The 26,679-nt window shown below is 50.0% G+C and overlaps 1 protein-coding gene and 1 pseudogene across 1 annotated transcript in view; both read right to left on the minus strand.

The window, feature by feature from the left end:
* HSPA9 (heat shock protein family A (Hsp70) member 9) overlaps positions 1–8,138 on the minus strand; it is a 33,613-nt gene extending 25,475 nt beyond the window's left edge. Inside the window, exons 1-5 of the mRNA XM_090065019.1 lie at positions 7,916–8,138; positions 6,482–6,540; positions 4,654–4,741; positions 4,381–4,562; positions 3,381–3,505 (exon numbers count right to left, since the gene is read on the minus strand). Of these exons, the coding sequence (XP_089921145.1) occupies positions 3,381–3,505; positions 4,381–4,562; positions 4,654–4,741; positions 6,482–6,540; positions 7,916–7,993 (532 nt within the window). The 5' untranslated portion in view covers positions 7,994–8,138. The remainder of the gene's footprint in view (positions 1–3,380; positions 3,506–4,380; positions 4,563–4,653; positions 4,742–6,481; positions 6,541–7,915) is intronic.
* A 6,760-nt stretch (positions 8,139–14,898) lies between these two features.
* Positions 14,899–15,585, minus strand: LOC149856398 (uncharacterized; annotated as a pseudogene).
* Between the last annotated feature and the right edge of the window lie 11,094 nt (positions 15,586–26,679).

Below are 26,679 nucleotides of genomic sequence, written 5' to 3' on the forward strand. Positions count from 1 at the left end.
AGGTTTCCCTCAATTTATGCAGTACATGCATTCCTGGAGAATGGCACATAAATGGAACTCACATGAAGTGAACCCACTTTACAATGTAATAAATCAGGATAGGTTCCCATGGCGGTGAGAGAAGAACGGAAGGAGTGAGGCTGGGACTCCCCTGTGCCCAGGTTCTGCTTGTCCGCATTCACCTCTGCTTCTAGGCTGTGCCATGTCCTGGTGCAGGCAGCTGGTGTCAGCTGCTCCCAGGGCTGCTCCAGTACCGGCTGGGACGAGTGTAAACAAGTGGAGCCCCAGGCAGCATGGGGCACAGCACTCACCCCAACCCCAGGAATGGCTGACACCAGCTTCCTGTAGCAGCTGGGCTGCACCATGCCCTGGACCCCCCGGGGCTCTGCCTGTCTTCACCCCAGCCCCTGCTGCAGCAGCCCAAGGAGCAGCTGATGCCAGCTGCCTATAGCCACTGGGCTGCACCATGCCCTGGTACAAGCAGCTGGGGTCAACTGGGGCGAGTGGCACGCCCTGTGCTGCCCAGGGCTCTGCTTGTCTGCACTCACCCCAGCCCATGCTGGAGCAGCCCCGGGAGCAGCTGACACCAGCTGCCTGCACCAGGGCAAAGTGCGGCCCAGCGGCTACAGGCCACTGGCTTTGGCTGCTCCCAGGGCTGCTGCAGCATGACCTGGGGCGAGTCAGGACAGGCAGAGCCCCAGAGGCTTTGGGGCATGGTGCAGCCCAGCTGCTACAGGCAGCTGGTGTCTGCTGCTCCTGGGACCAGGTTGAGTGCCACGCCCCACACTGCCTGGGGCTGTTTGTTCACTCACCCCAGCCTGTGCTGGAGTGGCCCCAGGAGCAGTTGACACCAGCTACCTGCACCAGGGCACAGCACAGCCCAAGAACAGAGGTGGGTGCAGAGAAGCAGAGCCCAGGCATATTGGGGCAGGAAGGGGGGGCAGGAAGAAGAGGAGACAGGTGGAGCACAGTGCAGCCCAGCAGCTGCAGGCAACTGGTGCCAACCACTCCTGGGGTCGCTGCAGCCAGGGCTGGGGTTACAGTGGCGCCAGAGCCCTTTCTGCTCCCCCCCAGACTTACCTATGTTGGGGGGAGCCTCTATGCTGATCACATTAAAAAAGCAAATTCACCTTCCATATAACGAATTATGGGTCTAAATATGCTCACTGCGGAAGAGCAAGTTAACATATAAAGAACCTGCATAAAATCGAGGGAAACCTGTACCTACTGATGGAACTTTCCTACATGACCTTGTCCAATCCCCTTTTGAACTGAGTTAAACTATCACCCTCCACAGCAACCTGTAACAACAAGTTCCACAAATTTATTATACACTGCATGAAAAAGCTTCCTCTTGTTGGTCTGAAGTTTACTGTAAGGGTTTTATCATATAATCCCTAGTTCAAATATTTTAAAGAGATCATAAACAACAAACCCGTATGTACTTCCTCTGCACTATCATATTTTAAGCTTGTCACACTTACCCAACCCCCTAATCATTTCTTTTCCAAGCTAAAATGTCTTAGCCTGTTTAGTCTCTCCTCACATGGAAGTCACCCCATACTCCATCACTTTAAGCTACTCAAGTCTTTGGAGGGATAGTGCTCATCTCAAGGGTTCTCAACCTCTGAGCATTATGTTAACTGAATCACAAAAATGGCTGGAAGGGACCTCAGGAGGTCTAGTCCAACCCCTCTGCTCAAGACAGGATCATCCCTTATGTAAACCATCTTACTCAAGTGCTCATCTAACATGCTCTTGAAAAACTTCCAAGGATGGAGATTCCACAACCACTCTACATGTGTTCCAATGCCTAACTATTTGATTTGCTCTCAGAGTATTTCATCCCTTTCAAGTGTAATTTATATAGCCTTTGTGCTGACTATATAGTGTGAGCAGACCAATATAGAAGAGGGCTCCTCTACAAAGCCAAACAATACTGTTCCCAAAACCTGGAGGTGGTCAGGACCTTCAAGTGAATCTGTTCAAGCACCTGCACCTTCCAGCCTGTGTTCAATAGATGTGTGCAGTTAACAGTTCAACCATAAGGTTGTGATCTTTGCATGCAAATACAACACATGCCTACTGTCTCACCTTGCTGAACACTTTGGCTGCTTGCAAGTGTAAAAAAGAAAACCAAACAACAACAATAAAAAACACCACTACACTTTACTGGAAGCAGCAGCATGCCCAGCTCCACAGCACCTGTATAGATCAGGCACTTCAACGGGGCTTTTTAGCACTTCTATATAAAGTTGAACCAATCAGCTATTAAACAGAACTGCCAAGAGTCCCACTAACGCATCTGATCTATAAAGACATCGGGGGAGCCGCGTCCAATTAAGGTGCTGCCTCTTCTGGACTCACTTGGGATCATGCCGAGTTTAAAGTAAAGTAAAGCACTGGGTTTCTTTTAATGTCTGCAAGCAGCCTTATGTTGGGGTACATGAATGTTTTAAAACCCAAACTGCTGATCAGAAGTCACCAATCCTAGACTAGATGTAAAATTATCATAGTCTCACTGCACTGTATCGCCGTTCACAGGGGTTTACCTTGAGATAATGATAGTGATTGAGGAAGTACACTAAACTGATCATTCCACCTTTCTCTGACAGAGCTCCACACTAGCTAGGCAGGAGAGCCTCAAGCCATGAACAAGAACCATTTAGAACATCTGCCACCTAGAGAAAAACCAGCCCTCAAAAGTCATTTAGGAAGCATGGCTGCCATGTAAGATGACCTGGCACAGCTCAACTTGTACAGGAATGCAGGGAAAAGCCAGAATAGGGAGCTAAAACACTATATAATTAAGGGCATTTAACCCTTCTAGAATTGGAAGCCAAGTAATTGCTGAGTATACCCAGAGCCCAACCTACCCAGTAGCCACTGAAATATGACATGAACACAGGTTCCCGGGAGGTAGATTGCAAGAAAAAATCACTATCATTATCTCAAGGTAAACCCCTGTGAACGGCAATACAGTGCAGTGAGACTATGACAATTTCAGGTATCTGCATACTGAGAGAAACTTCAAGTAAGAGCTTCAGAACAGTGCACTGTGAGGGTGAAACCCCTGCAGATACCTAACTGAACTACTACTTAATTGCTGTATTCAGCTTCAGTAATATGCTATACCTCAGTTCTAGTACAGCATACACCTTGACTGGGTCAATATGAAATTAAGGGCCTTTCATTCTCCATTAAGCTATTATAACTTATCCCCACATAACCAAATCCACCACAGACTGCAGAATCAGCAAGCATCTACAAGACGGAAATTACTGCGACTGTACAACAGATTTGCCAAGCTCCTGCTACCAATACCGCGGTTATATCTGTGTTCAAACAAATCAAACACTCTTGCATTTCATCATACAAACCTGCAGTTTCCTTCATCTTCATTAACACAAAGGCACCAATCTGGCTTGGAGAATACAGTTTCCCATGAGCCTCTACCCAGGCATCACCATTGGACGCACGGACAATTTTAAAAGGAACGTTTTTACTGCAACACAAGAATTTCACAGCTTAAACAATGCTGTATAACTGATACTGAATATATTATACACCCCAATATTATTAACCTGAGACAGGCAAATTTTAGTTACTGCAGGATTTTAAAACATCCTATATTCAGCCTCAGCTTTGATGGTGCAATTTCTATGTCATTTACTAACATTCTAGATCCCAGCTACTGCAAACAAAGGACAATACTAAGCAAAGTTGGCTGGACTAACTTCCTGACACCAGCTTAAGCCAAGGTCATTGGTTAAGTTCAGGGTCAACTAACTTGCTCCTTTACCCCCTCCCTAATAAATAGATTGTCACTGTCTGGTAGCTTTCAGAGAGAAGTATTTACTCAAATGTAAAACAGATAACTGGGACACTACCTGTGCCAGTGCTGCTCGATATCTGCCTCATTCGTTCTGTCCTAGTACTTCAAATATACTCCAATCTCTGTCCATTAAGCTTCACACTCTCCTGTCCACTTTTCCTCTGTGCATGGGGGCCAGTCTGTGGGCCCAATCCAGACTGGCCCCAGGAGCCAGCATCCAGGGTAAGTCTGGTAGCACATACCCTGCCTGGATCAACCCCTTGTGCCACATATAGTTCAAGCACTAGGTCCACCATAAAACAGCTAGTTACATTCATGATTATGCCTCTGAAGACCTAAAAATGGTCAGCAATAAATGGAGTGAAATCTGGATACACTTTTGGGGAACATGAGCGATTAGCCCACACATCAGGAAGTACACATTCCGAGTGCCACTAGGTACAAACAGCACTTTTCTACCACCTAGATTAATTATGGCTGAGATCATGTATTTGCTGCACCCTGCAGACTGTTCAAAAAAAGGAAATGATGGACATTTTACTTACATGTCTTTTTTTACTTCAGGATCATCATAGCGCCTCCCAATGAGACGCTTGGTAGCATAGAACGTATTGTGTGGGTTAGTGACTGCCTGCCGTTTAGCTGGCATCCCAACCAATCGCTCACCATCAGTTGTAAATGCTATAACAGAAGGGGTTGTTCTGGCACCTTCAGAGTTTTCTAGCACCTAAGAAAGAAAAAGTGACAGGCTGTAACAAAGAAAAATGGTTTGCAACACTAGAAATCCTGATTTGCACTAACAGTTGGTAGTAACTTGCCTTTGCTTGTTTTCCTTCCATAACTGCCACACAAGAGTTAGTTGTGCCCAAATCAATGCCAATGACGGCACCCTTGATTGCTTCTGAGCTGCAAAGAATATTTAAGATAAAGGTTAGGGCTTATTGCCAGGGAAGACTGAGAAAGCTAAAAAAGCATCCTACACTGGAGAGGGGAGGGCCAGGGGGAAGGAGTCACTTCTACCGGCAGGTGAAAAAATAAAGCTATACTACATGGTTCTGTATTAGATCTGGTCATTTCTTACTTGTAATACATCCAATCCCTATTTTATTTCTTTATTCTGTGGTTAAATATACTGGTCTTCACCAATTCCTAGCACCTTGCTTTAAGCATTAGGAATCTATACCAATGAGCTTGTCTCTAAAACAGACATCAAGACAGTTCTATTCTCCCCAAACATTTCATGTGCAAGGCCTTACTTCTGCTGATTGAAGTACATTGAAGTAATATTGTTCTGAAGTAGAAAGCTGATCACTTTGATTTCTATTCAAAATTTTTTTTACAATCATGCACCTAGTTTTGATTACAGATTCCGATGCAGAAGACTATTCCCCTAAACCAATGGTTTTTAACCTTTCTAGACTAAAGGCACCTTTCAGAAAATGCCAGGTCTTAGTTTTTACTCATTTTTTTTAACTGCAGAAAACAAAGAAAACTGTTCTTCTGTTGCAAAGAACTCAGAAAGGCTAACGGATCAGATGATTTCAACACTACGGATTCCTATTTGCAATCTCTGCATTCATCTTCGTGAATGATGTTTAGACACCTAACAGGGCTAACACTGCATGGCATCCTGCAGCACCCTTGAAAGGTATATGGTTAATATTAGAACTCAATGGGGGTGGCAGAAGTAAAATAAACTGGGAGATCATAGTATCAAGTGAGCTGTGACATGCTTTAGAAGCAACTGCCTGAAGATAAAATGCTATAAAAACACCCATTTCTGTTTACTAGGCAACACTAAGTAGGGCAAAAAGTGCACCCCACAGATAAAAGGATCAACTCAGGCTTTGTGATTACCCTGGGCCTGGAATATTAGGAGCAACAGCTAGCTTTCTTTTTGAAATAATACACACAAACATTTAAGTCCCGATGGTTCATAATAGGAGTAGTATTTCTGAAGGAAGTTAATTCTAGGGAGATTGTGATTTGAGAGGTATTGAACATGTTTAACCTAATTTAGTGAAGGTTTTTTCATCCTTTTAATAAGGTGCTGTTAATTCTCTATTAGAATTTAAATTTCCTTCATAGCAAAGCCTTCTGAGCCCATATACACACACACAGATAATGTGGAGTCAAGGAAGAATGTACTTGACAACACGCTGTCAGTGATGACTAGAATAATTTATTCAACTGCAGTGAGCCTATATAGGGAGGGTTTGCACATTAGTACATATACTATTCTGTACAATTCACTTTACTGAAAAATCTCAGTTTGCAACCCTTTTAACTATTAGGATCAAAATGCTTATTTGTTTAATCTTCAGTGTAAATCAGTCATTACTGATTCCAATGAGACCAAATGATAGATTATTGTTTGACTTCATTTAATAACTTTTTGGGCTCAAATAGGTTTTTGTTCAGAACCTTGAGATGTAAAAACTTATAGTGTACAGAAAAAAAAAATTGTTGTTAAGCTTCATATTTTTCAGTGCCAGCAACTGCAATTTTGTGAAGTCTCAGTTTTTTTGAGCTACCTATACATACATCTGACTGAGACTATTAGAGCACGTCCATTTATGCATCAAGCTTTAGGCTTTTTCCAGTTTGTTTTTTTTCCCCCCATTACCAAAAAAAGAGAATACTTACGCATATTGTCTATGTGATACTGTTCTGAGGACATTCTGACTGAGACCGTTCCAGAATGCCTATAAAATAAAGTCACAATAGAATTGTAAGAGCTTAATTTTGTTTCCGATGATCACATCTGGTATTTTAAAAACAAAACAATGTTACCATATAACAATAGAAGTTGAAATATCTTTAATCCAACTAACTTTGCATTTAATCTTTAATATTATTTTTTTAAAACCATATGGGAAACCAAGGACAATTTCACTATATCATATATCCACAAAACAAGTAGTATTGACCTAATCTTTTTTGTTTTTGTTAATTGGTATGGAAAGGGGCCTATATTAACCTGGACTGGCAGATTCGCTCAGCAGATCCTTGCCATGACTAGACATAAATTATGGGAAACCTGCTAAAATATATAAGTGTCCCATAACAGCAAAAGAAATATTAACTGACTTTGCTGATTTTTTTCAGAGGCATTATTAGACTCACTACCAACAATCCTTCAGTTCATTTTGTGAACTGAGTTCAAAGGATGAGACACATTATTCACTTTTAGCATCTGAGTGAGCATCCTTATGAGTGGAAACAAAAGACTGTCTTCATGTAATGTTAAACAAGGGGAACCTCCATTCCCTGAACACATCTTCTTATCCCGATGCGAGGAAAAAAAGGCAGTGGGCAGGGTCTATCACAGTATTTTGTGTGTACAAAATAAGGAATTAGGTTGGGGTGAAATCAGTGAAAACAGCCTCTACTGAGACAATTATTAACTTTAAATTCCTTAAGGTTTGTGTTCAGCAACTTCCCCTGCCACAAAGTGGACATAATATTTTGTCTGTCTGTGCTTAAACTTTTTAGCTTCCTTATTCAGGACCTTTGTTACAGAGTCAGAACTCACTTTAATACTGAGAGAAAGCTTAAATTTACTTTTTGAGGGAACTGCTTCAACCACAAAAAGGAACCTGCAAGTGCTACTAATCAACACCCTCACTTCTCTGGATTTAAGAGCAGCTCCTCAAAGGCTCCCTGCCCTATTAGTGCAAGCACAGGGAACCAGAAAGAACAAAGAGGGATCAAGCGATCCGGCTGCCGAGCATAAGCCACCGCACACCCACTCGGGACCACGCGGGACCAAACCAGACTCCTCAGCTCACGCAGGCCCAGACAGCACCTCGGCCCTGAGAGGACGAGTCCCATCCACCCTAGGCCACGTGCTTTTCCCCTCGTGGAGCCTCCACCCTCCGGCTGGCAGCGAGAATCACAGCTCCGCCAGGGCTGCAGCCTGGGCCCAGGCTCCGGGGCTCCCTGTCCCCGGCCGCGAGGCAATCCCGCCCTCAAGGCGGCAGGGAGATGAAGCGGCTCCAGCAAGGTCGCGGGAAAGCGAGGCAGGTCCCGGCCCCGCAAAGCCCGGCCCTGCTGGGCCTTCCCACGAAGGCTGCGCACCTGCGAGAGGCCAGGGGCCGCGGGACCCGGGAGCAGCAGCAGGTGGAGGCGGGCGACGGCGCGGCGGGCAGTCAGCATGGCGATGGCGGCTGTCGGAGAGGAGGAGGAGTGCGGCGGCGGCAGTAGCGGGCAGCTCGCGGCTCTTCTAGAACCTCCTCTCACGTGGGGAAGAGGGAGGACCCGACGGGCTGCCCCTGCCAAACGCCTGATGGCAAAGCACCACCTCCACCCGTGGCCCGCAACAAACGCCCTGCAGAAGCACCGAGCGCTGCCTCCCCCGACCTCCTGCCCCTTGCTGTAGGCGAGGCCCCCTCTGTCTCGCTGATCCGCGAGCAGCTTTCCGCACAGGCACCGCTACGGTAGCCGGGGTCCTGAGTGAAATTACGCCCTCAAGGTCGGACGAGCTGCAGCGCAGGAAGATTGCAGCGGTCTTGCGTCAGACCGGATGTATTGCGCCTGCGTGGGTTGGAGTCAAGCACCACCCTCCCCGCTTCGCACATGCGCAAGCGAGGCAAAGACAGGGCTATTCCCATTTGGCCCTACTGCGCATGCGCCCTTGCAAGGCCCGGGGCGCTCACGTGCGCAGAATGCAGGGCGCCCGTGCCGGGGATGGAGTTAACGCGCGTGCGCGCTGGGTAACTGAGTCGGAGTCACGAGGGAGGGTGCCAGTGGGGAAGGAGTGACGCCCCTTTTGGCCCAGGGGACTTGCCCGGGGCCGTGTAGCGCGTAAGCGCCGCCGCGGGGTCCGTAGCCCCGACCCGTGCTCGGAGCCGCGGCGTTTCACACGACTGGAAGTCCGAATTGGGAAGGCCCCGTGTGTCTGCGGGCAGGGGCCCTTTCCAGCGGCCAGCCCCTGTCCGTCTGCGTGCAGACACGGCCCAGCTTCCATTTCCCGCCGAGATGCACCCGCGTGCGCGGATACGATGTGAGCCGGCCTCTCACTAACCAGAGGGGGGCAGCACGCAGCCATGGTAAGCTGCGTCTCCTTCAGACTTGTCCCAGGAATCATGACCAGGATGAAAAAGGACTTAATTCAAATAACTGACATGTAACTTGCAAGTATTGGCAAGGCTGCAATTAAGCAAAAGCACACTCAGAGGGAGCTGTCCTCTAGCTTTGTCTGCAACAGTCCATGTTTTTTTTTTCATCTGCAGCATCAACGCAAGAAAAAAATGGCTGTCCGATCCTGCAGAAAATGAGCTGTTAATTCTTGGCTCACACTAACAGCACACAGTGTCATCAAGAAAGCAGCAGGCAGATAAATACCTTTCAGTATCCTCTGGGGGTGCTGTAATAACAAGTGAAGTAGGAAACTCTTTAACAATTCATACTGGGGGCTAAAAAAATGTCTCCAAGTGATGGCAAAAGAGAAGCTGAAATGTCCTTCAGCAACTTTTGGGGCAGTGGTATGCTTAGAGGCAAGGATTTTTGTGTGTGATATCTTTTACTGGATCTACTCCATAGTTAGACAAGTTTTCAAGTGCAAGGCATTCTTCATCAGGTCTACCAAAACGCTACAAAACGCTGGTTTAATATTTCAGAGTCCATTGATTTTAGCCAAGGATCACATTCCTGAAAAGTCAGGGCACATGTTTCAGTTTCCAAACAGGGCCCTACAACAGTGCATTTTGCATTCAAATCCTTGTCCTAGTCAGTGTCCTTCTTGACCTGGTCTGCCACATATCCACCTCTCCTTCCTGTTCCTCCTTAAACCACACTTCTGTGAAGCGCTTGTCCTCCTGCCAAAACAAGGGCTAGAAAGGAAATTAATCAGTGTCTTGGACTTAATTGCAAATATGTTAAAACACTCCAGAAAAGCACCCGGGCAGGTGGGGGCCCATTCTGTAAGAAACTGAGCCTGCTTGAAAGATGCTCAGTTTGCCCTCATTTTGGGTGTTGTGAAGAACACTCAGCATCTTGTAAAGCTATTTCATATTTGCTGTTTCTGGAGCTGAGCAGTTGTAGAGGGTATAGAACCTCTGAGCAGCTGGCAGGAGGAGCAAAGGCTAGAAACTAGGACTATTCTGTTTTGGGGGTCATTTTGTGATGCCCTGGGGATTTTGACATATCAATGATCTCCCAGATTGCCTGTCTTGACCCAGAGTACCTTGCATGTTTCCTTACAAGCCTCTCACGTAAGATCTATGCAGTGAACCCTGGGTCCCAGAATGCAGTGGTATAGAAATGGACAAAGGGACGGCTGTTTGTGAATACAAGTAACTGGCTTTATGTTAATTAGCATGGGCTTTGAGGAGCCGGGTTTTCTTAGCAGCGTAATCCTGAAATAATGGAGTTTGCTAGTGAGGAGAGAGAATCCACAAAAATATTCTGCCACAGGGTCTAGTGCTGCTCTCACAGTAAAACTTTAATTGCCTTCAGAGGAAAAAGGATTGGGTCTTACAGACTTTCTATGAAGCTTAAGCCATATTTACTTTGTTTTGGGAAACATCTTGTCAATTCATTCTGCATCTGTCTTAAGCAGGCTCCCCTGTAACAGGCAAAACCAAGAGGGCTACATGCAGTCTTCAATAAAACAAATCTGTATAAAGCATCTGTCATTGCTGAAGCAGCTTAAATCAGTAGACAAATGTAACAAGTTCTGCAGGGAGCTATGCATTAGCTTCTCCGCGGTAATTTTTTCCTGTCTTTGACAATTCGATGGTGACTATTGTTCTGTAGCTCCTACGTGTATGTTGTAAAAGCATTGCTTTAGCTGCCCTGGTATGGATGGGTGCGGAGGTGCAGCTGTCAAGGCTGCACTTCAGTCACTTCCGTACTCACTGCAATGAAGTCCAAGACACTGATTGATCAAACATAATATGGAGTCAAGCGTTACCCATGTATCAAGGATCCAAATGTAAAAATAAGAGACTAGCTTTTGTTTTATGTGATTAGAGATCTGTCTTAAAACTGGGTCCTCATTCTCAGTGTGCTTCACATTGGGCACGTCTTCAAGTGCAAATGCAGTGGGCTGAGTTTACTCTAGAGTAATCTAATCTGGAGTAAACCCATCCTGAGCAGGCGCCTACACATATGTGCATTTGGGAGCAGGTTTGCTGTTCCTGGCAGCAGTCTACTCCCATACCCCCTAGCCCTGTGCTGGCCCCCTGCAGCAGCCAGGAAGAATTGGAGGCTTCAGGCGCAGCTGCCTGCAACTGATGGACGTCTTTAACCGGCAGCCCTGTGTGCTGCTCCCTAGCCACTTGCCTTCCTGGAGCAGTCTGCAGAGCACTGTGCGAGAATGCAGTGGCTCTATTGCTGGAGTCTGTGCCCACCACCATGGCTGCTCCACCCCCAGGCCCCAGCAGCAATGTCCACTGCCCCAGACTTGGGCTAATCACCCTGCTTAACATGCTGGCCTGCTGTGGTGATTGCTGCCTGGCCCAGGTCAGTCATGGCCCTGGTGCCCCCCACCCCCCACATAGCACAGCCACTAGGCCAGGCTCAACACAATGTCCTAGGCCTCCTGCCACTGTGCTTCTGCTGGCCTGACCGTGTGCTGCTGCCCAGATCCCAACCACGGCGGTCCCTGGGGGGTGGGGCAGATCAGGGTGACTGCCCCGGGCCCTGCGATTTGGGAGGCCCCATGGAGTTAGGCAGAACGGCCGTGGCGACACCGCACTGCCGCTGCCGGCTTTGGGTCCAGCTGCTCGCTCGCTCCCCCCCAGCCCTGCGCTGAGTGTGCCAATGGCAGCGGCAGCTTCTTTGGGTCCAGGGCACATAGGATCAGAGCGGGGGTGGAGCCCTGCATGGGCTGATTTGCCCCGCACCCCACACCCTGCTCGAGTCAGCTCTGATACCAACGTCACCACCAGTATTGTCCATGTGTTCCTGGACCTTTAGCCCTGCCACCTGTGGGCCCACCTGGCCAGCCAAGACTGGTGGCTGCATGTCCTCCAGACCACCTGGGATGACAAACAGTGGCTGGAATGCTTTCACATGACCCAGGCCACCTTCCAGGAGCTCCTCAACCAGCTCCACCCACAGCTGGAGCAGCAGGCCACCACCATGCAGCCGCCCCTCCTGATGAACACCCAGCTGGCCATTGCTCTGGCCACGCACACCAGTGTCTGCCACGGTGGCCACCTCTTCAGTGCAGACGGAGCAACTGCCAGAAAGGCTGACTTGGAGGTGTACAGTGCCTTCTAGGATGTGCGGGGGCACACCGTGCTCCAGGTGCATGACCCCCTGGAGGTGGTGGTGGGGTTCTGCACCCTAGGCTTCCCACAGTGTATGGAACCCTAGACAGAATCCATATCCCTGTCACCTGCCTGCCCTGCAGTGACTGCCCCTACTACTGCTTCCACTCCATGCTCCAGGCCTTCATTGAGTACCACAGTGCCTTTACCAAAGTGAGTGCAGGCTGGGTGGGCAGTGACCGCAATGCCTGTGTCTTCCACAACTCCTTCCTGCCAGCCCTGGTGGAGAGCAAGCACTTCATGCCAGGGGTACTGGACTTCCAGCTGTGCGTGGTGGAGGTCACACCCCGCCTCACTGGGAACCCTACCTACACTGTCCTCCTCTGGCTCATGTGGCCTTACGCTGACCACCTGGACCCCCACAAGGCACACTTCAACTGGTATCTGAGCCAGGCCTGTGTGCTGATGGAGTGCACCTCTGGCTGTCTGAAGGGACACTGGCACACCCTTACTGCCTGGCTTGAGGTCAACGAGGCAAGTGTCCCCAGGTCATCATTGCAGCCTGTGTGCTGCATAACATCTGCCAGACCCAGGAGGAGCTGTTTTACGAGGCCTGGGCAAGGGAGGTACAGTGTGAGTAGGACACCTGGCACCAGGAACACCAGCTGTGTTGGCAGCAACAGTGGAAGGCCCTCCCTGGCAAGGGCTTGGGTGAGCTGCTCACCCACGAGTGGCGGCCAGGGCACTGGGTTCAAGAGGCACTGATTGACAAGCCCCTCCTGCACTCCCCACTGTAGGTTGCCTGGAAGGCCAGCCCCAGATCCCAGCCCTACCACGCACCCCTAGCACCATGCTCACTGTGGACAGTTCTCAGAAAAGGACTTTATTCCCTTCCACAAACACAGAGTCCCGCTCCCTCCACTACAGCAGCCACTGTCCCCCCACTTCCCTTCCAAACCACACAGTCCCTCCACCATCCACCCCACCCATCAACAGCAAAGCAATTTCTTCCCCATGCAGACTATGTCCATATGTGTGCCCTTCCAGGGTGGCAGGCAGTGGGGTGGTGGCACCTAGGGGGCAGAGCCCAGGGGCAGGTGCCCAGTACCCTGGCTTCAGACCACATCTCCAGGTGTGATAGCAGGCACTACTCTGCCAGTGTGACTGGCTCCCCCTCCTGTGGCCAGTGGGTCAAGCCAGCAGGGCCTGCATGCGGTACTGGCCCTGCTGCAAACAGCTCTTTTTCTGGGGAGACATGGAGCCAGGGTGACAGGTCAGGGCCCAGCTGTGAGGCTGGGTGGCCTCCAGGATGGGAGCTGGGGCAGGGGCACCTAGCTGGTAGAGGCACCACTGCCCCTCAGCCCAGACTTACAGGGGCCCTGCTGCTGGGCAGTGGGTGGCTGCTAAGGAGCAGGCAGAGCTAGGGGCAGGGCAGTGGATGGCATGAAGGCAACCACCAGGGTCAAAACAGTGTCCAGCACCCAGCAGTCCTCCACCATGGTCTCCACTGCCCTGGCCACCATGGCAGCCTGGAGCTCCTGGGCCTCTAGGTGCCTCTCCTCCAGGGCCAGAAGCCTATTTCAGAACTAGTGGTTCACCCAGTCCCTCACCACTTTGTGTGCATCCCTCTCCCACTCACAGGCGACGTCCTCCATGCACCAGGCCTGCAAGTCTGCCAGCCACTCCTTGGTCATGGTGACCAGGCAGTCCAGCAGCCAGGTCTGGTCCTGGGTCCTATGCTGCCAGAGTTGGCACGTACACATGGCCCTGGCTGAGGCTGGTGGTGATCCTGGCTACCAACCTGTGCCTCTCCCCCATGTGTAGTTGCATGTCCTACAAAGCCAGAAGAAAGAGATTGTTTGTGAGGGTCTGCAACATTTCTGAGACGACAGGCTCAATACCAAAGGGCTGTGTGCTACCCGGTCTCAGACTGGGGGTCATACATGCATGGGTGCCCATGGACAACATGGTAAGTTAGCCTGGCAGGCCCTGGCACAGGCAGCTGCTGGCTGAGCCCCCATCCTTGGTTGCTCAGCAGGGGCAGTTAGGCTGCTATGTTCTGGCTGCCAGCATCCTGCCTTCTCTACCCCCTTCCCAGGCTGGGACAGGCCAGGTTCCTGGCAGCACCTGTTGTCATGGCTCCAGAGCCCCCCAGTTCTCCTCCAGGCCATCCTGTCTCCTGCACTGCCATCAAGCCCACAGAACCTGGGGGGGAGGGGGGAGGGGGTAAGTGGCTCCCAGATGACTGGGATGCAGAGCTAGTGGCACTCCTGCCGTCCCCAGAGGTAGCCCTTCCAGAGGGGTGCCCTGGGGCCAGGCCCGCTCTGTGTCAGCTCTGCGCCTCAAGCATGCCCTTACTGCAAGTGTCCCAGGCACACTGCAAGAAGCTGTTTGTATGGACTAAGAGGTTCCTGAACCACTATGTCCTGTGGCTGCTGGTTGTCACGGTGCCCCAGGTGCACCTGCAAACCTGACTCTGAGCCTCAATGGTGCAAAGGGTAAGCCCACACTGTCTTGCAACCTCTGTCACCACCTGGAGGCTGTGCTATATATCCCTGCCCCGCCACAGACAAGGACAATATAGCTGCTGGCATTGACATGCTCCTCCGCATGCAAGAGGCCCATGCCCACCTTGCTGCAGGGGCACAGACTACTCAATAAAGTTTTGCACTGTCATCCACTTCCCTGTGTGCTCTGTGTGTGTGTGGTGGGGGGGGAGGGAAGGGAAGGGTGGGAACCTGGGTGCCAAGAGAGGGTGTCCAGACCAAGTGGGGAGGGAGGGCTGGGGCAGGGGCAGGGGCAGGGAGGGCCACTCCCTAGTGCGGGGCTTACCAGGTAGGTGTGTCAGGTGTACCCAGCAGCCTGAGTCAGTCCTTGCTGAGGGTGAGGACATGTGGCTTCCAGTTGTGTCTGGAGGTGCAGAGGTGTGGCGTCCAGCTGCCTTGGTAGAGGCCCCCTCCAGGGAGGAGCTAGAGCTGCTGAAGGCCAGCAATGCCTTGGCTGTCCTTGCCTCCTGGGCAGGGCCACGTGTCTGGAGCTGACAGGGCAGGTGCTGTCCTGGGCTCCTGGAGCTGCTGAATGAGGCCAGGGGCAGGGACCATGCCAGGATGGGCTCCTGGCGGCCCGAGGGGCCCTCCCCTGGTGACACATCATTGAAGGTGCCAGGCCACAGTGGAGGCTCAGGCAGGCTGCCTGTGCTCATGTACACAGCATTGCTCTGGCCAGAGTCGCAGGGCATGAGGATGTTGTCCAGCTTCTGCATAAAGGGTATGGACTTATGGGCAGCCCCCACACGGCGACTGCAGCCAGTGATGGTGACCCATTGTGCCCACATGGCCTTGACCTTTATGTGGCACTGGCACAACAGCCAGTTGTGCCTGTGTTCCCGCATGTGGCCTAGCAGCCCCTCATAGATGTGCACATTAGAGCACCCCCTCCATGCAAACTGGCTGAGGACCTCAGCCTTGCCACAAGGTCCACAGTCTCCTCCTGGGACCAGTTGTGGCCCCAGAAGGCAGCATCTGCCATCGGGGAGGCATAGGAAAATTAATGCACAGGCCAGTGGGGCCTGGGCCCAGGGGCTCCCAGATGCCTGTGTTTCCTTGGAAATGGAAGATTTTCCCTTGCAGACAAGCAACAGTCTAGCCAGCAAGCAGTCCAGCTTGAGGTGTGGCCAGGAACACAGCCAGGCAGTGGTCTACAGGTAAGTCCAATAGGAGGGAAGGAGCTGGGGGGGGGAAGGGGGTAGATAGAGGTCCCCATGGTGAGGGAAGGAGTGGAGCTGGGGCTGGGGAACCTGGGGCCAGGGCAGGGAGTAAAACAGAGCTATGGATGACTCATCCAGGAGGTGGGTCGGGGAGAGAGGATGGCTCCCCACTGCTGCACACATCCTCCTGCCCCTGTGTCCCACTGCTGTGCCCCTGTGTCCCAGGATCTGTTCCCCGCTGCTCCTGCATGCCACCTCCCAGGGAAGCCTCGGGAATGGAGGTACAGTGCAGTGAGGAGGAGAAGCATCCTCAGAGGAATCGGCTGGGGTGAGGGGGTAGGGAAGGTCCTGCGAAGGGGAAGTGTGTATGTTTGTCAGGAAGTAAGAGTGTCCCCAGGGGAAAAGCAGCAGAGTGGAGAGCCGTGAGCCCGCATAAAGCAGCCCAGATCTGCCCTTGTCCCTCTGGGCTCTGCTTTGGCCATGGTGGCTGTGGGAGAAGGGGGGTAGGTGCAGGGGGCGGAAGCAGGGAGGAGAGGCAGGCATATGCCCCCCACCCCCCCAGGCCAGCTGGGTCCACCCAGTCTCCCCCACGAGGCATGAAGACCTACCCCACCCTTGGCAGCGGCAGCACCAGGAGAAGAGGCCCTCCCCCCGCTGGAGCCCAGCTCCCGCAGGGAGAAGGGGCCTTCAATTTTGTGTTTGCTCAGGGCCCCAGTAAACCTTAATCCTCCTTTGCTGGGCATGCTGCAATGGCTCCCTCGACAACTTGCTGGGCCTTCAGGCAGCAGTCTCAGTGTTGGTAGGCCTGGGCAGGTATGTGTAGTGCCCAGTGAAGGGGCACAGCACAGGACAGATAGGTGTGCAGTGATTCTGTGCTGGGTACCAGCAGCAGGGTCCAGGCAGGCTGCTGTGGGTGGCCTGGGGCACACTTTTAAGGACCTGGGGCTGGTCCAGGCAAAGAGCTGTCCCAGCCCTGTGGTCCTGGGGCTAGGTTGAGGATGGCCCCCTGGTGGTGGGGCTGTCCGGGAGCAAATTTGCTCCTGGTCAGCATCTGCATGAGCATTACTGTGTAGTAAATACTCGGGAGTTAATTTGCTACTTGTATTTACAGGTAGAAAATTAACTCATGAGTCGAGCAACTTACTGTGCAGTAAGCATCTGTAGATGTGGACAGTGACGCTTACTACACAGTAATTTGCTTTACTGTGCAGTAAAGCATCTTGTGTAGATGCACCCACTGTACAGTGTAACAAAGTTGGGGTCCCAAGGGTAGATATGTCGCTCCCCGGTGGCTCCACAACTGCCCCAAGGCTCCATCACACCTTGTCTGCCATGCCTTGATAGAAATAATGATAGATAGGGAGACTGTCCATGGACCTTTGCATGGCCCTGGTTCACTGAATTCCTGCTACGGTCTCTGGCAACCTACTGGTCCCCACTGGTCCTCAGGCTCCTTGCTGGGCCTTACTCAGTAACTGTGCCACCAGAGGGCACCTCAAGCCTTAAAGGGTAATTGCATGGCTCTAAATCCTTCCCTGCACCACGTCCCATGCCTCACGGGTGTTACTGTCATCACTGTTGGGGCTTCAGCCTCCCTGGCCTCTGCCCCTTTAATCTGGCTAGGCCTTCTAGCCTAGGCCCACTGCGTTGGACCTGGTTTTGAGGCTGTAGCTCATATTTTTCCCTTCCATCACTTGGCCGCAAGCCCCTGTCTGCCAGGCCCCTGGCCCCTATGTGGCTGCACCCCTCTGGAACTGGGTCCCTGGTCCCAGTCTCTGTGTCTCACACTATGGCTACTCTGGGTTCAATATTCACTAGAGCCTTGAACCTGCCCCTGGCAGGGCTCCTGGTGGTTATGTGCCCCTTGGGCACTAATGGGACCTCTGTAAACCTCCCCTATAGTCCCAACCCAAACTGTTGGTCTAAACACAACATAAACAAAAGGCCCTGGGCTACAACATAACCTAAAGGAATAACAGCCTTCTGTCCCTTTAAAAGTGTAAGCCTTCACTCACTAATACAGCATCCTGGGCTCCTTATGAACTCCCTGAGCCTCACCGTTCCTTCAGGCACTGAAGTAGTTGGCCCAGCATCCCTGGGTTGCTCTCCTGGAGAGACTCCCCCACCAGACCCAGTCTTGGGCTTATATGTTTCCAGGGCCCTGCCTACATCTGGTTCCTTGACTGCCTGTAGGTGCCTGCTAATTACCCAATTAGCCTGTTGCCCTGGTCACCTGCAGCTGCTGCTTAGCCTGTGGCGCTCCCTAACTGAGCTGCTATTATCTTAAAGTAACAGGGAGCCTCAGGCTCCCTGTTACATATATGGTACATAGTAGGGGAAAAAACATTCATGGAGTGGATGTATTCATGGAGTGGATGTATTTACATGCTTAAAGTTAATCACACTTAACTGTTTGCTGGATCAGGGACACAACACAGACAACAGAAGGGCTGGAAACACAGCAGTGACAATCAGAGGAACATAAGGCTGCATGAAGGCGAGGGGTTCGTAGATTGTATATTGGCTATTATTAATTGGCAGATTAACATGGCACAGAAAATGGGAGACTTAATAAATTATTTGAAATAGGACAGGAATGGATGTGTAAATGGATTTGGTGTAACTACTTTTCACAAAGGGAGAAGACAGATGTCCCAGGCTCATTACCACAGTATTTCCATTGGCTTCAAGAATTTCTCTAGATTCGCAGAAGTGCAGCTGAATCTAGCCTAGGGTTATCATGTTTCCAGGTCCAAAAAAAAGGACACCTGTTGGAGGGCAGGGTGAATATGATGGTCGGGGGGCACAGTGACATGCCGGTGCCCTGCCCCTGCCCATTCTGTTGCCTCTCACTGACAAGCCACATCCCCCACCAGCCAGTGTTTCTCACTCCCAAATAGCAGTACCCTGCCCCCAACCCCTTGCTGGTGCCCCTCACTCTTGACCCACAGTTCCCTGGTGCTGCCAGTGCCCTGCACACCCAATCCATGGTCTCCTGTCCTGTGCCCTGTGCACCTCACTCCTGATTTGCAGCCTCTGCCCCCCTGCCAGCCCTACTGGTACCCTTCACTCCTGACCTGCATCTCCCTGCCCCCTAACCCTGCCAGTACCCCTCACTCCTGACCCAAAGCCCCCTGCCCCCCAGCCCTGCCAGTGCCCCTCACTTCTGGCCTGCAGCCCCCTGCCCTGGTCCCCAGCCCTGCTGGTGCTGCTTTCTCCCAACGCGCAGACCCCTGCCCCCCAGCCCTGCTACCCACTCAGCTCCTGCATTGTGCAGGAGCCTGCTCTCTCTTAAATACACTCTCTCTCTCTCCCCCTCCAGTGCCCATGCAGGGAGCACATGACCCCTGACAGCCAATCCCCAAATGGCCAACCTGGGAGAGCAGAAGAACAGAAAAAAACCCAGTACTGGTGACACATAGGTGGTGCACGCGGGTCCACATGCTCCCCTGTGATATTGGTAGTGCACGCCGTGACAGAAGCTGCGCCTGCGGGCAGTTGCCACTCACTGTACCCCTCCGCCCTTACCACTGACACCGTTGGTGGCATCTGCAAGCAGTTGCTGATTGCCACTGGCTGCCACTGCCACTACCACTGCTGGTGGCATCTGTGGGTGGTCGCTGACTGCCAGTTGGCACTCACCCCCTGCCGCCAACACCACTGCAGCCGCCTGTGGGAGCTGCTCGCTCGGCCTGCCCCCACCGCCGATACTGCCACCGTTGCCTGCAGGAGCTCGCCAGTGCCATGCCCCTGCTGCCGGTGATGCCACCTGCAGGCAGTTGCTGCACCCCCCCAGGCTCTGGGGGCACGCGTTGTTCATGAAACCTGGACATTTGGCTCTTTTTTTAAAAACCTGCCCAGATGCAGCACAGCGGTCCAAAAAAGAGGGCACGTCTGGGAAAACCCGGACATATGTAACCCAGATGTACCCAAGTGTGTACCCCCCTTTTCCAATAGAAGGGGATGATTAGCAGGGCATATGTCCTGGGGGTGGAAACTGCAGCTTGCTTGCAGCTTCCTCTTCTCTGGTGTCTCTATAAAGGAAGACCAGAACACAGTATCTTAACTATATACATGGTTTATTCAGATGCAAAATAAACAGGAGGGGACAGAATAAACTGGATGGGTGATAAAGATAAATATTTACATATAATACATTCAAATCAACAAATAACAGAACAGGTAAGTATAGCAGTCCCCAAGACCAACAAGAGAAACCTCACCCACGAATCCTCAGAGGGTAAGTATGTCCTAGCAATTGATGGGTAAGCACCCCCAAAATGTAAAGCAGAACAGTTAATAAACTCTCCAGAATAGAAAACACAACAAGCAAGTAACAAACACTCCAAAATATAAGATGTGGTAATCCCAAATACCCACCTCCTCTAGAGGAATCTCTCTCCCTGTAGCCTAAAACCCCTCTGATGGGGCTAGCCACTGTGTCCCTCCCTGGTGGGAAGCCCCTTGCCCGAGAACTCATGCTCCGCAGTGAGCAGGGGTCTAGCAAGGTTCCCAGTGCTTCATCCCCAGCTAGGCAAGTGGCTCCTGCACTGGGTGCTCTGTCTCAGTCCCTGCATGGGATGCATGGCTCCAGTACAGGCCTGCTGCGCTGCGCTGCACTGCGGAGCCTGCGCTGTCCACAGGCCCTCATGCCCAGCAATGGGGAATGGGGCCCAAGATGCCCTCTGCCCCCTCCAAGGGCCCTTGGAGCAGGGATGCTGTCCTCATGCCCGGGTTGGAGACCCGAGCCTCCTTGAGCAAGTCCCAGGGTCCCAGTCCTTCTCAGACCCTCTGTGCAATGATGCCTGCACTGTCTGGCCTCATGCCAGGGTTGGAGATCTGAGCCACCTCGAGCGGCTCCCAAGGTCCCAGTCCTTTGCAGACCCTCCATGCAGTGATGCCTGCGCCAGCTTGCCACACTCCCTTGCAGCAGGGGGTTGGGGACACAGCTGCCTGCCGCTCCCATTTGATGGTGGAGTCTTTAGGCTCTTCAGGGCAACTGGAAGCACCCCCTTGGTAGCTCTTCCCAACTCTTCCTCAGCCCCAGCTTCTTCTTTCTTCTCTGTCTGTCAACGTCTCTCTCACATGCTGTGCATGCAGCTCCTTACATACACTTTTGGGGCTCTGCCCCAAGACTGAAGACTGGGTAATTGTGGGGAGATGGAGCGCAGTCTTCAATTAGGTCCACTCCTCCCCTCACCCTGATGTAGGGGTGGGGTGGACTCCTCCCAAGGCTCCTCCCCTGCTAGTCTCTGATTGGTGGGTTTGGCCCACCAATCACTTTGGCAGTTCTCTAAGCCTGAGGAACCCGGCAAAGATAGGCAAGGCCACCACATATGGTAACCCTAATCTAGCCCAGAGAGTGCTGCGATAACGTAGGGTTGTTGGTTGTGGCCATGTTGGTTTAAGGACATAGGCAGGCAACGTTCCTGGGGTAGATGTGATACCTTTTATTAGACCAACTAAATAGTTGGAAAAAAAGTTCTTTGCAAGCTTTCAGGCAAAGTTTAAGCCCAAAAAGCTTGCAAAGAATTTTCTTCTAACTATTTAGTTGGTCTAATAAAAGACATCACATGTACCCAAAGAACCTTGCCTGCAATAACCATAGTACATTTTATCCGATGCATTGGTGTGAATTTTATTGCAAACCTGCTGATAATGGCACAGAAGATGAAAATAAACTGCAAGGTTACCTAGAAACAATAGAACAAGTAGAAAAAAATGAAGTGTGCTGTAAAATCTGCAGGCACTAAAGAAAAAATCCTTCTTGCTGTTGAACTGGCAGTGACCTGTTACTCAGGCTAAGAGTGCAGGCTGCAGTGGGGAACAACAAACCACATTTCACCCTTATATGACTGCACCAGTTGTCATGGGCATGTTAGGTACCTTCAGAAATCACAATAATGAGGGCAATTAGCATGTCACAAATGAAAATTTCCAAATGATATATTCATAGGTCCAAAGGAGAAAAAGAGAGGTTCCACAAAAATTAGTTCAATTTGGAGGTGGGGGTCTCTGTACAAACAGCCATGTTCAAAGAGGGCTAGCCCTTTATATGCTGAGGTTAAAGAAGATACATCTACAGATAGTTTGGCCTCTGTCCTTAAGTCCAGCAGTCTAAGTGGTGGGAGCTTTGACTTGGTAATAGTTACACCCACGACACAACTTTTAGAATATCTTACATTTAAACTGGAGAAAGAAATAACTTCATGTTTTATTCCAGAGAAAATACATATTTGTTTCTGTGATGGAGTGTTTGTTCTAATCCCCAACAGGGCAGGACAGGATGAATGGTTTCTCCTAGAAACAAGGACCAAATCCTCATTTTGTTGCAAATGTCATATCTCCTTTGATTTCAATGGAACTACACTGATTTACATCAGATAAAGATCTGGTCCATGAACCTAAATTCATTGTGCAACTCCTACCAAAAGAGTCAAGCTTGGAAAGAAGATGCTCTAGCTGTCATTAATAATCAGCAGGAAATGGGACATAAAAGGGAAAAGGCAGGCACCAGAGATGCTGAGTGAACAAGGCTGCCTTATCTTAGAAACACTGGATCCTGTGATCAAGCCACAAGGCTCACCCAACAGACCCCTCAAATGGTACAGCCTGACTATGACTCCCCTGTGAAGGACACTCACTTTACAGAAGTTTGTATATCCCCAGGAACAAACTGTCAGCTGAAACTTGCCACCGTTCCCTTTGTTGAGTAGTGCTCTACCTTTTCCATGCACCATTTAAACTAATTGGGGTATTTAAGTAGTGGGATACAACTCAATGCAAGTTAAGACAGTAGAATCAGGACCTCTTGGTTTTGACAAGGTTGGCCAGGTAGACCAATGAACACACAGAGAACACACAGAGAAGGATGACATAATTTCTATTCCACCACTGAAGCCAGACAAAGGCAATTCCACAATAGTGTTTCAGGCCAACAAGAGCAGGCTTATTTTCCTGGAGATAAATTCTTCTTGGTCCACCAGTCAGCGCTTCAGTGAGATGATACCTATATAATGGCTAGGGCCAATATTACTATTGATCTTACTAAATACCCAGCAAATATTTTCAGGGATTCTGAGAATGAGAAATTTAACTTTAATCTGGAAACAGTCATTTGGCATAATAAAAAAAAATCAATATTCAGTGTGAGTTTAAATTAATGCAACCTACATAATGTGCAGAATGTAGCAGGTTACTGTACAGTAGAGATAAAAGAGACTTGTGTACCTGGATAGCAGGATGGCTTTGGAGACTAGTATAACTGAAAGAATTGCAGTGAGGAAGCATGTCAACCCATTGCCTGAGTGGTTTTAAGTCTTGGGGTGTCACAGATTTAGGATGGCATGGTCAGGAGTTTGGGCACAAGTGTAAGATATAACAGCCTGGGTTCAATTCCCTACTCTGCCATAGATTGCCAATGTGACTGTGACTAAGTCACTCAGCCTCTCTGTAGCAAATTTCCCTCAGCAGTACAGGGGGAATAATACCCTTGAAGTACTGCGGGTAAATACATAGGAGAGGGAGAGGTGCTCATGCACTAAGGCAGCAGTTCCCAAACTCTGACAGATTGTGCACCATCAATTTAAAATGATACAACCTTAAGTACCACCAGCACATTTTTGTCGTATTTAATAATTATAATAAATCTGTTAACACATAGCACTGACAGGTTGTCTGCGTACCACTGGTGGTACCCACACCACAGATTGGGAACCACTGCACTAAGGTAAGAGGCCATACAGGACTCTGAGGAAGACAGACTGCTGCTCCTGAATTCTCCACTTCCATACCTGTATTACTGTAATGGCCTCCATGGGCACATCTTCAAGAGTGTGTTCCCCTGGGGACAAACAACAGTGGCACAATATGTGCTGTTGCTACTTGTCCCCAGGGAATGACCGTGAACATGTGTTCTGGCATGTGGCACACTGCCTCAGGTGGGGTAGGGGAGTCTAGAGCCAGCACCTACGCAGCACCCAGCACCCTTACCTGGGGTCCCAGAGGCCTCCAGGGGCTGCCTCTGTGGCAATCTGGCAAAAGAGAACCTGGCTGGCAGCCAGAATATGGCTTCAGCCAGCCAAACTCCAGTTTGGGGTAGTACACACTACTACCACACGCTGCCCTGCATTTTTTTAGGTACAGGGAGTTTTTTACACTGGGATTTCCCAGTGTGGCCCTCCCTGCAACCCCCATGCTGCAAATTAGCAATGCAGGGAATGCTTGCATGTGTGGCACGTGTGGTGCTGCAGATGGGTCTGTGACGCTGTATACCACATGTGCATGCTCATTTGGATGGGCCCCTTGAGAAATTTCAGCTGTGTACCTTTTGGCAAAGGCTAACCTGGGTACATAGCACTTATGGTTTGTGTTCTATGTTGGTTCAGCCTGCTTTTGAGTATAATTCAAAGCCAATTAGCATGTGTAAAAGCCTGAATAGAGGGACCTGGTTGGCTCACTGGAAGCATTGTCATTACTATGGACATGAGCCAATATTTTTTTAATGAGAGTAGTGAGACAACAGGACTGAATCCAGTTTCATTGCAGCCCATGAAATTTTGCCATCAACTTCATTGTGGGGTAGGAGTACACCCAAGTAACAAGGTTGGTAACTTTGGTCTGGTCAAGGTCCTGGTAGCCACTGTATTAGAACTATCATTTGGTGTTGGTCAGAGTAAATACACATTTATCTGAGCTACAGAACATGGCATGTCCACCTGGTAGGGAGTGCATAAAAGGCCAACAAGAGCCAAGGAAGTCCATGTTGAATATGAGATGCACCTGTTCTTAAATGAGCTAGCTCAGGTCCCAGAAGCAGTATACCCACCTTAGTGGAGCAGTCTGCCTGGGATGATATGCCCTACTGCTAGTGGGTTTCATTAGTTTGGGCACAGCATCATGCTAATATAGGTATACTGCTGCCAGTACCTGAGCTATCTTGTTCACAGGCAGCACAGGTATCTGCACAGCACTGCATTGCACCATGTAGTCATACCCTTAGCCTCAAACTGCTGTAACTTCCTCAAATACCATATAACATTGCATGACCATTCTTCCCTGGACCACCTGCTTTCCCGAATTCTCCTTCTGATTAATCCAGTTTTGAATGATTATCCCCTGCACGCATTATCCTTCATTCATCTGTGTTGAATCTCTATTACATTTCACTTGTGGTTCTAACCTCTCTGGTTTCTCTGTGATCCCTCTGTCCTTCCTGGTATTTTTTGTGCCACCCAGGTTAAAACCCTTGGCACTTCCAATAGTGTGATGTTAACTCCCTCTTCATTCATTAAGGTGTAAATGAGACTATATGAAATATTAACCTTCCATGAGATACTTATCCACCATCTCAATACCTGTTCATCAAACATTGCCCTTTGTTTGGCTCCTTTGGCCTTAGGACAGCACTACACTACACTATTCTATTCTATTCTATTCTATTCTATTCTTCTCAGTCCACCCCATTACCACAATATCTGAGCCCTTCTACCCAAACCACTGTGGTGCAATCTAGTTGTGTCCTTCTGTGACACAACTATGGTGGCCACAGCCTGGATACGCTGGGCATATCTACATGTGCAATTATAGAATCATAAAAAATTAGGGTTTGAAGGGACCTCAGGAGGTCATCTAGTCCAATCTCCTGCTTAAAGCAAGACCATCCCCAACAAAATCATTCCAGCCAAGGCTTTGTTGAGCCTAGCCTTAAAACCCTCCAGGAATGGAGATTCCACCACCTCTCTGGGTAAACCAGTCTAGTGCTGACCACTCTCCAAGTGAGAACGTTTTTCCTAATATACAACTTGAACTTCCCTTGTTGCAACTTGAGACCATTGCTCCTTGTTCTGTCATCTGCCACCACTGAGAACAGTGGAGCTCCATCCTCTTTGGAACCACCCTTCAGGTAGTTGAAGGCTGCTATCAAATACCCCAAGTCTTCCCTCAGTCTGTGTGAAAAATTCTGGTGCATTACACTACACTCCTACAAGCACCTGAATGTGGGCCTGTTGAAAGCAAATGTTTTTGCCATGGAAGCAGTTCAATCTAGGGCTGCTTCTGCTCTGCTCTGCCCCCCTACAGCAGCCATGAGGAGCTCCAGGCTCCCCCTGGCTGGCAGGGGGCACAGGGGCTAGTTCCACTCTCCATGGAGCAGGGGAGACCTGTCCTGGCTGCTGTTCCAATCTCCACATGGCTGGGAGAGCTGTCCCAGCTCAGCTGGATGTTGCCTGCCAGCCACATGGAGATTAGGACAGGTCCCCACGAGGCTAGCAAGCAGCATCTCACCAAACTGGGACAGCTCTTCCCACCCCCTGTGGCCCCTTGCTGCATAGATGGACTGGTTTGCTCCCAGTCAGTGTCTACACGTACAATTTGGCACATTAGTTTAATGTGCCACTTCCTAGTACCTTTCTCTACAGGTACAGGAAAATGGCATATTAGATTAATCTGCTGCACAGAAATTGCTATGCACTTGTAGAGGTGATGTTATACTGTGCATTAGATTAATCTAATGCGCAGTAAAGTGTCTTGTGTAGATACATCCACTGTGAATAACATTGAGTCAGCTATGAGTCACATACTGGCCTTGAACTAGCTACTCTTCAAATGAATGAAAATCAGTCCATTGATTTCAAGGGAATCTGTATGAGGCCCGCTGAGCCCAGACCCTGAACACATTTCTTTTTTTCAGTTTGTACAAATGATTGCAGCAGCCTTGTATTGAAATCAACATGCTGATAGGTACATGTACATTGAAATAGAAGGTTTAAAGTTTTAAAACAAAATCTGATCTTGAATGAAAAGAACAATCGTTTCCATTAGGTATGACTATATCAACCTCTCTTCCTATCCCTGACTTCAAAATATATTTTGGGTTGTTTTTAGTGTACTTGTTTATTACAGGCAATCAATATTGAAAT

The sequence above is a fragment of the Crocodylus siamensis genome, chromosome 10 (assembly GCF_052110815.1).
Source record: "Crocodylus siamensis isolate JL-2025a chromosome 10, ASM5211081v1, whole genome shotgun sequence".
NCBI lineage: Eukaryota > Metazoa > Chordata > Crocodylia > Crocodylidae > Crocodylus > Crocodylus siamensis.